General features: G+C 47.2%; 1 protein-coding gene across 4 annotated transcripts in view; it reads left to right on the forward strand.

Annotated features, from left to right (window-relative positions):
• The window catches only part of ANXA10 (annexin A10), a 514604-nt gene that overhangs the window by 154654 nt on the left and 346915 nt on the right, over window positions 1-13035 (forward strand). For 2 of the 4 annotated variants that reach the window (XM_085643276.1, XM_085643278.1), the window contains exon 3: window positions 4618-4712. The exons of the other annotated variants lie outside the window; for them this stretch is intronic. In XM_085643276.1, the coding sequence (XP_085499402.1) occupies window positions 4618-4712 (95 nt within the window). The remainder of the gene's footprint in view (window positions 1-4617; window positions 4713-13035) is intronic. 4 annotated transcript variants of the gene reach the window in all.

Here is a 13035-nt window from a genome sequence, read left to right on the forward strand (position 1 = left end):
TGCGGTTGCTCGCAGGCGCGGCCATCTTGTTTTCACTTTTCTCGCGGTGCATGATCGCGAGAAGAAAGACGTGATCGCGCGACGAATGACGTTACTGCGGGCGCGAACAATCCAACATCTCGTGGAGAACGCGACCGGATCGGGAAAACTTGTTGGCGAACGCGGGGATTCAGGTAAGGCGATCGCGCGCACGCGAGAATGTATTATTTTACAGCGCGAGCAAGCAAAAAAATTCCGGTAAAATGCGGATTGTAGAAATTTTGACATTTTCGCACTCTCCGCGGAACGCGAAAATGTCAAATTATCACAATTTCCGCGAGCGGAACGGAATTTTAGCCCAGGCCTACTAATTTCTTTGTATGGCCCAAATATAGACGAGCCCTGCTTCTTTGCAGACGTGTGGTGCTTAGCAAGCGTAATAGGACCAGGAGCACTATTATGCAGAGGGGATTTCAATGTGGTCCTGGATCCCAAGGCGGGCTGCTCTAGTGAATCTCGGCATCCTCACCCAAATGCAGCAGAGCAGTTGCGCTTGTTGGTAAAGGACAAACACTATACTGACTTGTGGAGGGCTTCACATAATACATGGTCGTGCATAGATAATTGGCTTGCAATGCGTAGGCTCAAAGCATGGTCCTGGAAGGTTAGTACCACCCGCTGGCATTGTTGGGTCATGCTCCGGAGCTTCTTGAGTAGCACCCGCCATATTGTGTTACACACACTTTTGCTTGGTGTCTTCCATCTGATGATCTACGACATCAGGTGTTTCAAGAAGATGTCTAATCAGCTATAGTGGACTATTTTAAGCAAAATGAATTGTCAGCATCATCAAACGCCACACTGTGGGAGGCCTTTAAGGCAGTCAAACGGGGGGTCTGCATTGTGTTGCAGGTGAGGATATTGAGGGTGCTGCACAGTAAGCTGGTGCATCTTGAAAGTGAGATTTGCGCTTTGGAGCTTTGCCACTTCAACTGCAGGTCAGTATCCCTTCTGGCAGAGATCAGAGGCAAGCTGGGGGACTACCAGGAGGTAGCCCAGAGGGAAGCTCACTACCTGGGCAAGGAGGCATCCGCTCGATGATATGGGTAAGTGGACAGAGCTGGTAAGACCACGATTTAACTTTTACATTGGGCCAGTGATTATATTGTTGAGCTAGATAATGACCAGCAGCGCTGATGCGAGGGGACAGAGGCAGTACAGAGGGCAATGACTGCCTTTTTCTCCAAACGTTATACAACTGTGTGGGATGCAGCACCACTGGACCTCCTCCCTTATTTTGTCTCAGTGCAGTTGCTGTGGTTTGACGAAGGACACTGAAGATACTTGGATGAACCGTTTACTGCTGAAGAGATTGCGCAGGTCATCAACTCGCTGCTGGGTAGACGGCATCACTGCTGCCTTTCATAAGGAATACACTGGACTCCTTGCTCCACATCTCCTAGCGCTCTATGTGAAATCCCTTGCAGCAGGCATCTTCCACCCCTACTGGCATGAAGCTCTGATTGTTACAATATTCCAGCCATACAAGTCATATCGATCTGTATCCCTGATTAATGTGGATAGTAAAATTCTTGCGAAACTGATCGCTAAGCGCCTACTTTCGCTTGTACTACACATCACATGCCCACACCAGTTGGGTTTGTGCCTGGAAGATCGACAGGGCATAACTTGCATACCTTTCTTGATCTGATACACACTATTGATCCTGCGCTCGCATGGCTACTATGTTTTGGTTGCCACTAAGCCATTCGATTCCTTAAAATGGCCTTATTTGTTCACGCTACTGTTGCTCCTCGAAATGAACCCCAGATTTATTAACCAAGTTGCCCTGCTTGTATGTCCAATCTGTTGCCTGCGTACATGTTAATGGTACTATAGCCCCTCCCTTCCCGGAATCAAGGGACACCCAACAGGAGTGTCCACTATCCCCTATATTGTTCGTCATTGCTATGGAACCCCTTGCGGCGCAGCTTCTACAATACCAGCCCCAAAGGAGGCTAGCCTTTACGTTCCGCCACATTTTGGTGTATATTTATGCAAACTATGTCACTTTGTATGTTAGAAACCTGCAAGATCACTTAGACCCATCGATAAGTGATTTTACCCATTTTGAAGGTTTATCAGGTATGTTGGAAAATGGCCCTCTCTGAAGAGTCACTCCAAAAGTTTTGCCTTCCTCCTCCTCTTTTTCTGACCTTATTTTTGTTGGCTTTAGGACTCTTTACCAGTGCGGACCAGTGCTGAAGTGCATGCACTCTCACCTCACATGGTATAATTGGTTTAGACCTGTTGGGCATATTTGATTTACTTGTAAGTCCCTTGTAGAGTGGTATACAATATACCCAGGGCCTGTAATTTAAACGCTACTAGTGGACCTACAGCACTGATTGTGCCACCCACAGAAGTAGCCTTTCAAACCTGACTCAGGCTTGTCACTGCAGGTCCTATGTGTGCAGTTTACTGCCACTTAGACTTGCCAAGATTAAACTCTCCTTTTATTACATGTAAATCAACCCAATGGTGGGTCCTAAGTAACCCTAAGGGATGCTATGTAAGTAAAAGGTAGGACATGCACATTTTCATTTTGCATGTCCGCGTAGTGACAAACTGCCAATTTTGTTTTTCACTACTGTGAGGTATACTCTTCTCATAGGCTAGCCGTGGGACTTCTTTAATGCACTTTTAAGCTATAATTCCTGAACAGAGAAGAGTAGATTTGTCATGCTTCATATGTTTGGAATGGTAATGACAAATCCTCTTTAGAGGTGGAGTTGGACTGCAATAAGGAATGCCAATTGGAGAAAGTGAACACTTCTCTGTGCTTACAACTCTGTGTGCTTTTCAGCCTGCCTCGAATACGCACCTGGGTTGGGTGACAGCTACAATTTGTGCATCCACCCTAGACAGCCACAAACAGGGGAAGATGAGGCTCATCTGCATTCTGAGCTCTCATATGAGTTGATCTGCATTCTGATGGGTCTTTCTGGGCAGGGAGGAATGGGGAGGGCTGACACCTACACTTCAATAGTGTCTTTTCCACACACAAAACACTGAACTACCCCCATAGATAACCTGGCAGTCATGACTGGGTTGAAAGGGAGCCTTGCACACTTCAGAGAGCTGCTTTGAAGTGACCCCCTACACTAAGGGCATTTCTGCAGAGAAGTACTAGGTCTCTGACCCCTTAAAATCAGACACTTCTGGATCTTGAACTGAGCCTCTGTCAAAAGGACTGCTGTACTGCTTAAAGGACTCAACTGGACTGCTTTTCTGGAAGGACTGTTTTTCTGCTTGTTGCCCTGCTGCCTGTTTCCCCCTGACTCTGCTGAAGGAGAGTTGGACTCTGCCTTCCCTCCAAGTGATCTCCAAGGGTTTGCTGGCTTGTCTCCGGGTTTCTGAAGTCTCAGGGACACAAAAGACTTCCTACACTCTGCTGGTGCTGCTGGACTGTGCCTTTTGCAAGACCTACTCTTGCCTGAGGGACCCTATCCATGTTTCGGGCCTCAGAAGTTGGTTCTGCAGCTGTTTTCTACAAAACCGACCATTCATCACCACTGCACCAGTTGGAACCCAAGAATCGCCCGAAAAAGACCCGGTGGAAGTGTTTTAGCACAGGAGGCTTACAATTGCACTAACAATTTCTGGAAGAGAATGCATGGCTTAAAGTAGTCATGCATCATGTCACCTGCTTTTCATTGCCGTGCGTTGGCAGGCCCTCAATGCCATTGTTTGTTTTTTCCATTGGGTTCTCCATGAACTGCTCAATGCTGTATTGAGTTATGGGCACAACATCTGTAAGGGAAAGTTCAATGCATTGAAAGAAGTGGAATGCTGTAATACCATAATGGTCAGTTTTGCAGAACATAGGGGCTCATTAGGATGGCGGGCGGACACCAGTCAACCCATCATCGTTGTGGTTCTCGGTCTGGCCGCCGGTAAGGCGGCGGTCCCGCTCAGTGTATTAGGATGTGCCAGCCACTATGGCGGATGCATCCAGGGCCCTGATCATTGCAGACGGTGCTGCTGGCTGCACCACCGTTTGCAATGCCAAAATGCCATGATGTGCATTTCCATGCACAAAGTGGCAGGCACCACGCGGTGCCTACCACCCTGTGGATGAAAATGTAGGGGGGTACCATGGGTACCCCCCAGTGCACATACACCCTCCCCCACACAGAGGGGGCCCGCAACAGGCCCCCAAACCCAATCCCCGCCAGCATTTCCATGGCGGCATTGCTGCCATGGAAAGGCCTGTTCCAAGACACATCCTAATATGGCGGACGGTGCCTGCTAGGCAGTGCCACCATATTAGTGGCTCTTTTCCGTCCGCCAGGCAATCGGTGTGATAGCCTCCGGCGGAAAAGTGGTGGACGGACTTTGCGTCCGCCGCGATACCCACGTCATCCGAATTTGGCGGTGGGTAAAATGCTCAGTAATAGTGGAAGGACCGCCACCGCTGGCCAGGCGGTGATGGTCCTTCCGCCATCATAATGACCCCTATAGTGCTCAAAAGAGTGTGAAAATATTAATATGTTATAGACATTGATCCCTGCTATTGTACTGAACAGAGAATTGTATGCACATTGTTAATTGGTGGTTCTCTTTATTTTGTTGCAGGCTGTGACAAAGACATGTTGATTGACATTCTGACGCAGCGCAGCAATGCACAAAGACTCATGATTGCTGAGGCTTACAGGAGCATGTACGGCAGGGTATGATGCATTTATCCTATGTAAATTCTGCAAGGTTAACGAGCAGCGAAATCTAGCTTGTCCTAACAACACACTAACAATTGCTACTAGCCCTTCCCCCACTCTCTATATAACTTCCCACACGTACACCTTCCACCTCATTTTCTTAGCAACAATAAACTTTTAACCAGCTCTGTGTCCTAAAGCCCTCTTGTACCCTCACTCTTATGTGTTGCCACTTTACTTTGCTTGTGTAGCCTGACCACCCTCGGACCCGGCCTACCTCTTGGCTCTCCTTTCATCTTCTCTCTTTCCCTATTTCTACCACCATTCCTTGTACTGACTCTCCAAATCTCCATTCTTTGAGCCCTCCTACCACTTGCTCCCAGTGAAACCATACAGAGATACACCCCATCCCAACTCTCCCTCAATACTTCTCTGCCATATATCAGGGCAGGAGGTGGGCTATTTTGTGCGATGGGATGATGATCTTGCTGCATCCTTGTGGTTGGTGAGAACATATGGTGGCCTGGCGGCTCCTGTGCCATCACCTCACACCACCTTGTCACACCTCCCAAAGTGTCCATGCCACATAGAGAGTCCTTCCTTCCCCTCCCCCCAAAGTCCTCTTTGGGAGCCAAATAACATTTGCCACACCTGCTCTGCTGTGTAAAAGGCTGCTTTTATTAGGAGCAAGTTGGGCTCACATCTTTTACATCCTTCGGTTGAGTCGTACATAATAGCATGCTCTAAACAACACACTAACAATTATTACTAATCCTTACACACTTTCTAAACAGCTTCCCATCTATACAGCTCCCAGACCCTAATTATCAACAATAACAGTAATTTTATCTTCTTCAGCCCTACGGTTCCCTCAAAACTATCCCCTGCTGCTTCGCTTTGATTGTCTAGTTTGTCTGGCCCAGGACTATATCTACCCCTGACTCTCTTTTTCTCTTCTCTCTTTCCTTACTTCTCCAGTTCTTCCATATTCTACTTTTTCTAATCTACGTTCTTTGAGCCACTTCATTCTCAGGTCCCACCATGGAAACATAACCTGTCCGTACACCATGACCCCTAAGTTATGCACCTATGCCAGCCAGAACCCACCACTCTAGTCAAAGCAGGTAAGCTACACACCAGCGATAACCTGTGCTCACTCCCTGATAGCTTGGCACAGAGCAGTCAGGCTTATCATCAGAGGCAATGTGTAAAGCGTTTGTGCAACACACTCACACCGGTAACACAGTAAATACACCACAAAAGAGACTCTACACATGATCAAATCAAAATTGGTTTTGCATTATAAACACGTTAGAACCAAAACAACATGAATATCAGGTATACTTTGCCAAATATCACAGTTATCAAGAATACTATTAAAAGCCGAGCAAAAACATGCAATGGTCAACTTACCCCAGTCTCAAGAAAGCACTTGTGATTCTGAGCAACAACAAGTTTAAAACAGAGTTAAATGTCATCTACATCTCAAGTTATGTAGATCTGACTATTTAGTGCCCGCAAAACAAGACCGGAACGACATAAATCACCTGGGTAATTCACAAGTTATGGTTTGTTTCGCACATGAGAGCAGTTACTTGGTCCTTTACGGTAATTTTGGGAACACGTTATCTAAAGATAAAGCAATGTGCCCCAATTATCACAGTCTCTTACAACAAACATGTGCCGGCTAACTTCACTGGAGTTACAGTAATGTACAGAAGTACCCTGAGGTTTTCCAATGTGGGAAGCCCTCCTCGCTGGACTCAGAAATAAGGCACATGTGGGCATGAGAGAAAGCACTGTGAGCAACAGCTGCGATGTGCGCAGCATCGCAACTCGGGCCTTGACAGAGATCCAAACATGTAATGCTGGTAAACAGCTGAGAGGAGCGCTGCATTCTCTCTCAGCTCACTCATAGGTGGCAAATACCATCTGATTGGGAGCAGGAGGCAGCTTGCCCTGTCTATGCCGCGCAAGTCCTACAAGAGATGCGCCAGTCCCTGGGAAACCCCTCCGCACATGTGGAATTCCAAACCATGAAGGCGCACCAAAGTGGATGCCTGCTTGTGCCACAGGGGGGACCACTGAGTGGGCGCTCGACTGGAACGCAAATGAGAAATAAAGGCATGTCGGATCACATGCCTCCACCGCGCGTCAAGCCCCGTGGTAATTGGACAGCACTGAGAGTGGAAGCAGCAACTCAAAAGCAGTTTAAAAGCAAAACTGTAGCTCTTGGTTGGAAGCGAAGTCTTTAGTATCCCTGAGATCTCAGGAAACAGGAGGCAAGCCAGCATACCCTTGGAGTCACTCAGGTCGCAATCTGTAGCCCTTCTTGGCAGGGCAAAGGTCAGCAGGCATCCGGACAGAGCAGCAAAGCAGGTCAGCAGTTCCTGGGAACAGTCAGTCATAGCAATGGAGCAATCCTTTCAGCGAATCAGCCATTCCCCCAGCAGAGGTTCCACAAGATCCAGAAGTGATCTAAAAATGTGGGGTCAGAGCCCCTGTACGTATACTCAAATGTCTTTGATGTAGAGATGACTTCAAAAGAAACCTTAGAAGGGAACAACACCCTCTTTCAACCCTATCCCAGGCTACAAACGTACAGTAAGGGGTAAACATGCCCTTTATGTGAGGGCAGGTCACAGCCTATACAAATGTTAGTGCGCCCAGCCTCTCTGGCTCCCAGCCCACAAAGACTATCAGTATGCAGATTGATGCAGATGCCTCTCCTGTCACACCCAGCCCTCCCTGTGTTGTGGCTGTCTGGAAAGTATACACAAAGTGTAGCTGTCACTCTGCCCTAGACTTTGATTGGAGTCAGACTGCAAAACACATAGAGTTAATAGCACAGAGAAATGTTCACTTTCTAAAATTGAGTTTATCTAAGACAACTAGTCATAGACAGAGACTGCACTACCGAAAAAACTCTACCTAGAGTGTATACAATGTTATACTGTGTTCTGTTGAGAGCGGTTATAAAATTATTACATCAAGTAAACAATAGAAACATTCTGCAGTTAACTGGTATACATGTACATAAACATAATACCGTGGTTTCAATCCGCCATTATGCAATGCTTCTTTAATTCAAAAGCATGTTTCATTGATGAGCCATGAACTTCCTGTTAAATTGCATCATGATACAGGCTTGAAGATTATTAATCCCAATGCATTTCGGGTGTGACATACACCCTTCGTCAGGGAAAATCTGCAACAAGTACATATACAATGAATTAACAAATCAATCTGCTTAATCAAATTGTATGATTACTGGCCTCTAATTTACCAGGAAAAAAACAAGAGATTTAAAGGTATGATAAAAAACTGAAGATATTAAGTAGACTACCAAAAACATCTTGATAAACTACGTTGTATTGAAATGAATAGATGTGCCTTAGCAAACGTGCCTGGTAGAAAAAACCTAAAGTCGAAAGATCCAGAAAGGTGCAAGAAAATGTGGAATGAAAAGAACACACTGAGAGTAAATGAGAAAGTACCCATTCTGCCCATTCCAGTGAGCGAAGTGACAATCAATACAGCTAGAGTAAATGTGCACTGTGCTATATCTATGTTGAATGTGCCCATGACCAATCCTAGTAAAAGTACCTTCTCTCACTTATCCAACCGTTACTGTAATGCCAGTGATCCTAGGCTCTGATTAACGATTGAAATATCTGCAAATTATAAAAGTCAATGTCTAAGTCCTCCAGCTATGGATGTGATAAAAGATGATTACTGGTCTCACCTGATGATACTTAAAGCAGACACCAAGACAAGTCCTTGTTCAGTGTAAAAACGCCCAAAATTATCCTGTCAAAAAATGTGAGAGACTCTCAGTAATTCCACAATGAAAGTCCATATCACCCTTATTCCTTATCACCAGAGTGACCAAAAACGGTGCGTCTCACCTTCCAACATCAAAGTCAACTGATGGGCATTAAAATGGGGATGTTCGTGAGGATCAACTTCTCGCTACTCCGAAACTAAACAAAAATAAACATACGTGAACGAGAGCATAACCAGAATAGAAAACCGGGGCAATGCTCCCCGTTACAAGTATTGATTTTAAGATCACAATATGCAGTACCAGGAACAGGGCTATGAGGACCAAAGGGGTCACAACCAAGGGTACCAAGTGAAGCAGGAACTGGAAGATCAGGACCAGGCTTATGAGGATCAATGGGACCACGCCAACCAGAGGCACAAGGACCAATGGGAGCCGACCAGGACCAACATGAACAGGCCCAGCCCAAGAGGACCTAAAACGAGGACCAGCCCCAATGGACGCAGTATCAGATGGACAACAAAGCCAGGGCCAAGGAGAATCAGGATGACCAAACTAGGATTGTCAGATGGAGGAGAACCAGGACAACAGGGATAGGTAGAGAAGGACCAAGCAGACCAGCAGTGTCAGGGTGAGGATCAGTAGTACCAAGATGAGGAGGCCCAAGAAGAGCTAATACAAGGAAGGGCCAGGAGTATGTCGAAGAAAATCAGGGTCAGGAACGACTAGAACCATGAGTGGCAGATTCAGGAAACACGTATCAGGGTGACCAGAACTAATTGGGCAGGACCAGTTCAGGATCAGGAGAACCAAAACAATGCACTAAAGGAGGACCTGGAACAAGAACTGGAGGAGGACCAACACCAGAAGGGCCTGTAGGAGAAGGAAGAAGACAGAGAGGAGGCGGACCCTATGTGATTCTATGCAACAATCATAGGGATATCCTTAAGTAAACTGCTCCTATTCATGCTTCTTACGCTGTCAACGAACAGACACCTACACCCTTTTTAGCCTGCATGTAGAACTGCTAAGTATTTGCTGAATAATCAGAGAATGCATAGGTAATAAAAAGCCAGGACTGTTACATGCTGACATCTGAGTGATAGCAGACACTGGGCCAGATGTACGACCGTGGATATAGCGCCTCGCAAATTGCGAGTTTTTTGCGACTTGCAATTTGTGAGGCGCTATTTCCAATGTACAAAAGTGTTTTTCACACTGCTAGAGATTCCCAATGGGGTCGCAAATAGAGAGGCTCATGAATATTAATGAGCCTCTCGCAATTTGCGACCCCTTCGGGAATGGCAGGCCCTCCCAGGTATGGTGACCTGCTGGGCTCAGCAGACCACCATGTCTGGGACTGCTTTTAAATAAACAAGTTTTTTTTAAAAATGCAGCCCGTTTCCCTTAAAGGAAAACGGAATGCATTTAAAAAAGAAAAAAATGTAACATTTTCATTTAATTTTTTAAGGGCAGGTAGTGGGCCCTAGGACCACTTCCTGCCCTTAAAAAATATTTCCCCTGCATTTGCAAAGAAGAAGGGGTCATCTGGGGACCCCTTCTCTTTTGCGAGTGCATTACCACCTTCTTGAAGAGGGTGGTAATTTGCAAGTGTTTTGCGCCCGCAGTTGTGGACGCAAAACATTCTTACATAGGGTTGTGCTCGCTATTAAGAAGGGAACGCCCCTTCCTAATAGCGAGTCGCAAAACCCTATTTTGCGAGTCGGAAAAACTTTGAGTCGCAAAATAGAGTTTGTACATTCCCCATGCTGTTTTTGTATGCGAAAACGGGTTCGCAAACCCGTCTGTGCATGCAAAAATGGTTGTACATCTGGCCCACTGTCTGATGCTGGCACAGTAGTCTGAGGGTAAATCTTGTGGAAGAGAACTGAAACTTGGCAGAGGAGTCTAAAGGTAGATGGGTGAAAATGAGTATGATCTCTTAAAAATGGAAGAAAGGGTTTAAGAAACTCAGATGGTTGAAGTCATACAAAATTATGAATGGCTAAAAAAGGGGGTCCAAGGGCTGGAAATCAGCAAAAGAGAGCTCATAAGAAGCCTCAGATGAGCAGAAGATGGGAGTGAGGGAGACTCGAGCTAGATCATCTCAGATGGCCTGAAGAGGGATTCTGAGTAACAAAGGGCTCTGATTGCCAGCTTTGATAGCACTGGGAACCAAGGGCAGCAGTGATAGCTTCAGTACCAGACTCATGGTCTGTGAAACTCAGAAGGCTAGATGAAGGGTGGTGGATATACATTTGTAGCAGAAGTGTTTGGAAGGTCAGCAAAGAGACAATGAGTGTCAAGATCAATAGAATAGTCTGTGTAACTCCCAGACCTTTGAGTTAACATCCCATTTGCATGTATGTATGAATAATATGTGGAAAGTGTATACTAGTAAGACTCTATGTGTGGCAAAAGTATAAGTGCATTCAGGGCCGTAGGTTCAGGGGGGCATTTGAGGTGTTACACCCCCTGATAAATGTATTTTCTACTAAATAGTTGGGTACAGGTGCTTTCAGTCGAGTATGGTGATGTGGCTGTCGGATTTCACCTGGGAGTTTTACATGCATACACATGCAACACATACACACACACTCTCTCTCTCCCCTCTCTATTTTGAAGGTTCCTAAAATTGCTGGGCATTTTATAATATATATTCCTTTAAGGAACACTAACAATCCGCACTGCCATCCCTTCCCACTGCCCCTTAAGTCCCCTCATGCTCTTGTTGTCAAACTTCACCCCCCATGTCCACTCCCCCACCCACATCAAGGGTCACACGCTTGACCAGATCTGGTCCCTAAACTGTCCCGTGGAATCCCTCTCTATTTCGCCTTGCACTTGGTCCGACCACCACCTTATCTCTTTTACCCTACCCATTCACCCCCCAGCCAAACTCCCTCGCCCCAAAAACATCTGGGTTCGAGCATGGGGCCGTGTCAACCCGGAAGACCTCTCCTCCCTTCTTATCACTTCCCTCCCTTCCCTGCAGGGCCTCTCTACCCTCTCCCAGGTTGAGGCCATAGATCAGTGGCTCTCCGCTGGCAGTGACTCTGTTGCCCCGCTCAAACGTATTACTTCCAAGCGTGACAAGGATGCCAACCGGTGGTTCAACGCAGAGCTTAAGGCCACCAAACTTACTGTACGCCGCGCGGAGCGGGCTTGGAGGAGAAGTTATTGCCCCACTTTAAGACTGGAGTATACCAACATCCTTACCCAGTACAAAAAAGACATCTTGGTGGCCAAAACCGCCTACTTCTCCTCCAAAATCCTTGCTGCAGAAAACCAGCCTAAGGAGATTTTCACGATTGTCCATAACCTGGCGTTCTCTGACAGAACAACTTTGAAGCCCGCCCCCTCTGAGGAACTCTGCCACTCCCTCAACAACTACTTCATCCATAAAATTTCTACTATTAAAGCTAACATCCCGCCCCCTTCTCCCTCTTTTGTTGACCCCCAATGCCCCCCTCCCAAGGGACAACTCACTGCCCTCCCCCCCATATCTAAGGAAGCCCTGTCTTCCTTGGTACCTTTGGTGAAATCGGGCTCTTCACTCGACCCCTGTCCTGCTCACATTCTCCGTCACATCTTTGTTTCCTGCCCGGATCCTCCCCTTCACCTCCTCAACAGTTCTCTGGCTAAAGGTGTGGTTCCTTCCCCCTTGAAGTCTGCGGTTATTGTGCCGATTCTAAAAAAACCTGGGGCAGACCCCTCTGTCCCTGCCAATTTCCGCCCCATCTCCCTCTTACCTTTTCTGGCAAAGGTGCTCGAGCGCCATGTCACCGGCGCTTTGAGCTCCTTTGTAGAGACTCATGGAGCTCTCGCTCCCCGCCAGGCCGGCTTCCGCCCCGCACACTCCACGGAGTCCGTTGTTATTTCGGTCTTGGACAACCTCAGGGAGGGTATGGATACTAACCGGCGCCAGGCCCTTGTGCTCCTCGATCTCTCAGCCGCCTTTGACACGGTGGATCATACCATCCTGCTTTCCCGTGTCAGGGCGGCCGGGATCGGAGGGACCGCCTTGGTCTGGCTATCATCCTTCCTGAGCGACCGCACCCAGGCCGTTCGCCTGGGTGATTTTACAGCGGACGTCCGAAAAGTCCAGTGCGGGGTTCCTCAAGGCTCCTCCCTTTCCCCCCTCTTGTTCAATCTCTATATTGCCCCTCTTATCTTTTCTCTTCAACAAATGGAGGTCGCCGTATTTAATTATGCGGATGACCTCCAGCTGGTCTTTAACCTCTCCTCTTCCCCCTCTTCTGTCCTTAATTTTCAATCTGTCATGCTCCACATCCGGGACTGGATGAACCACAATCACCTTAAACTCAACCCCGACAAGACCGAGCTGGTGTTGACGGGTGGTTCATCCAGCCCCTGGTCCCCTCTCTTCTGGCCCCCTTCTCTTGGCCCCTCTCCGGAACCCTCTACCTCTTTTAAAACCCTCGGCATAAAACTCAACTCTCAACTCACCCTTCACTCCCAGGTTAGCTCTGTGGTTTCTTCCTCTTTCCTTTCACTGCGCACTATACGCAGGGTGTCCCGTTTCTTCACCTT

This window comes from Triturus cristatus, chromosome 2_2, assembly GCF_964204655.1.
Source record: "Triturus cristatus chromosome 2_2, aTriCri1.1, whole genome shotgun sequence".
In the NCBI taxonomy this organism is placed as follows: domain Eukaryota; kingdom Metazoa; phylum Chordata; class Amphibia; order Caudata; family Salamandridae; genus Triturus; species Triturus cristatus.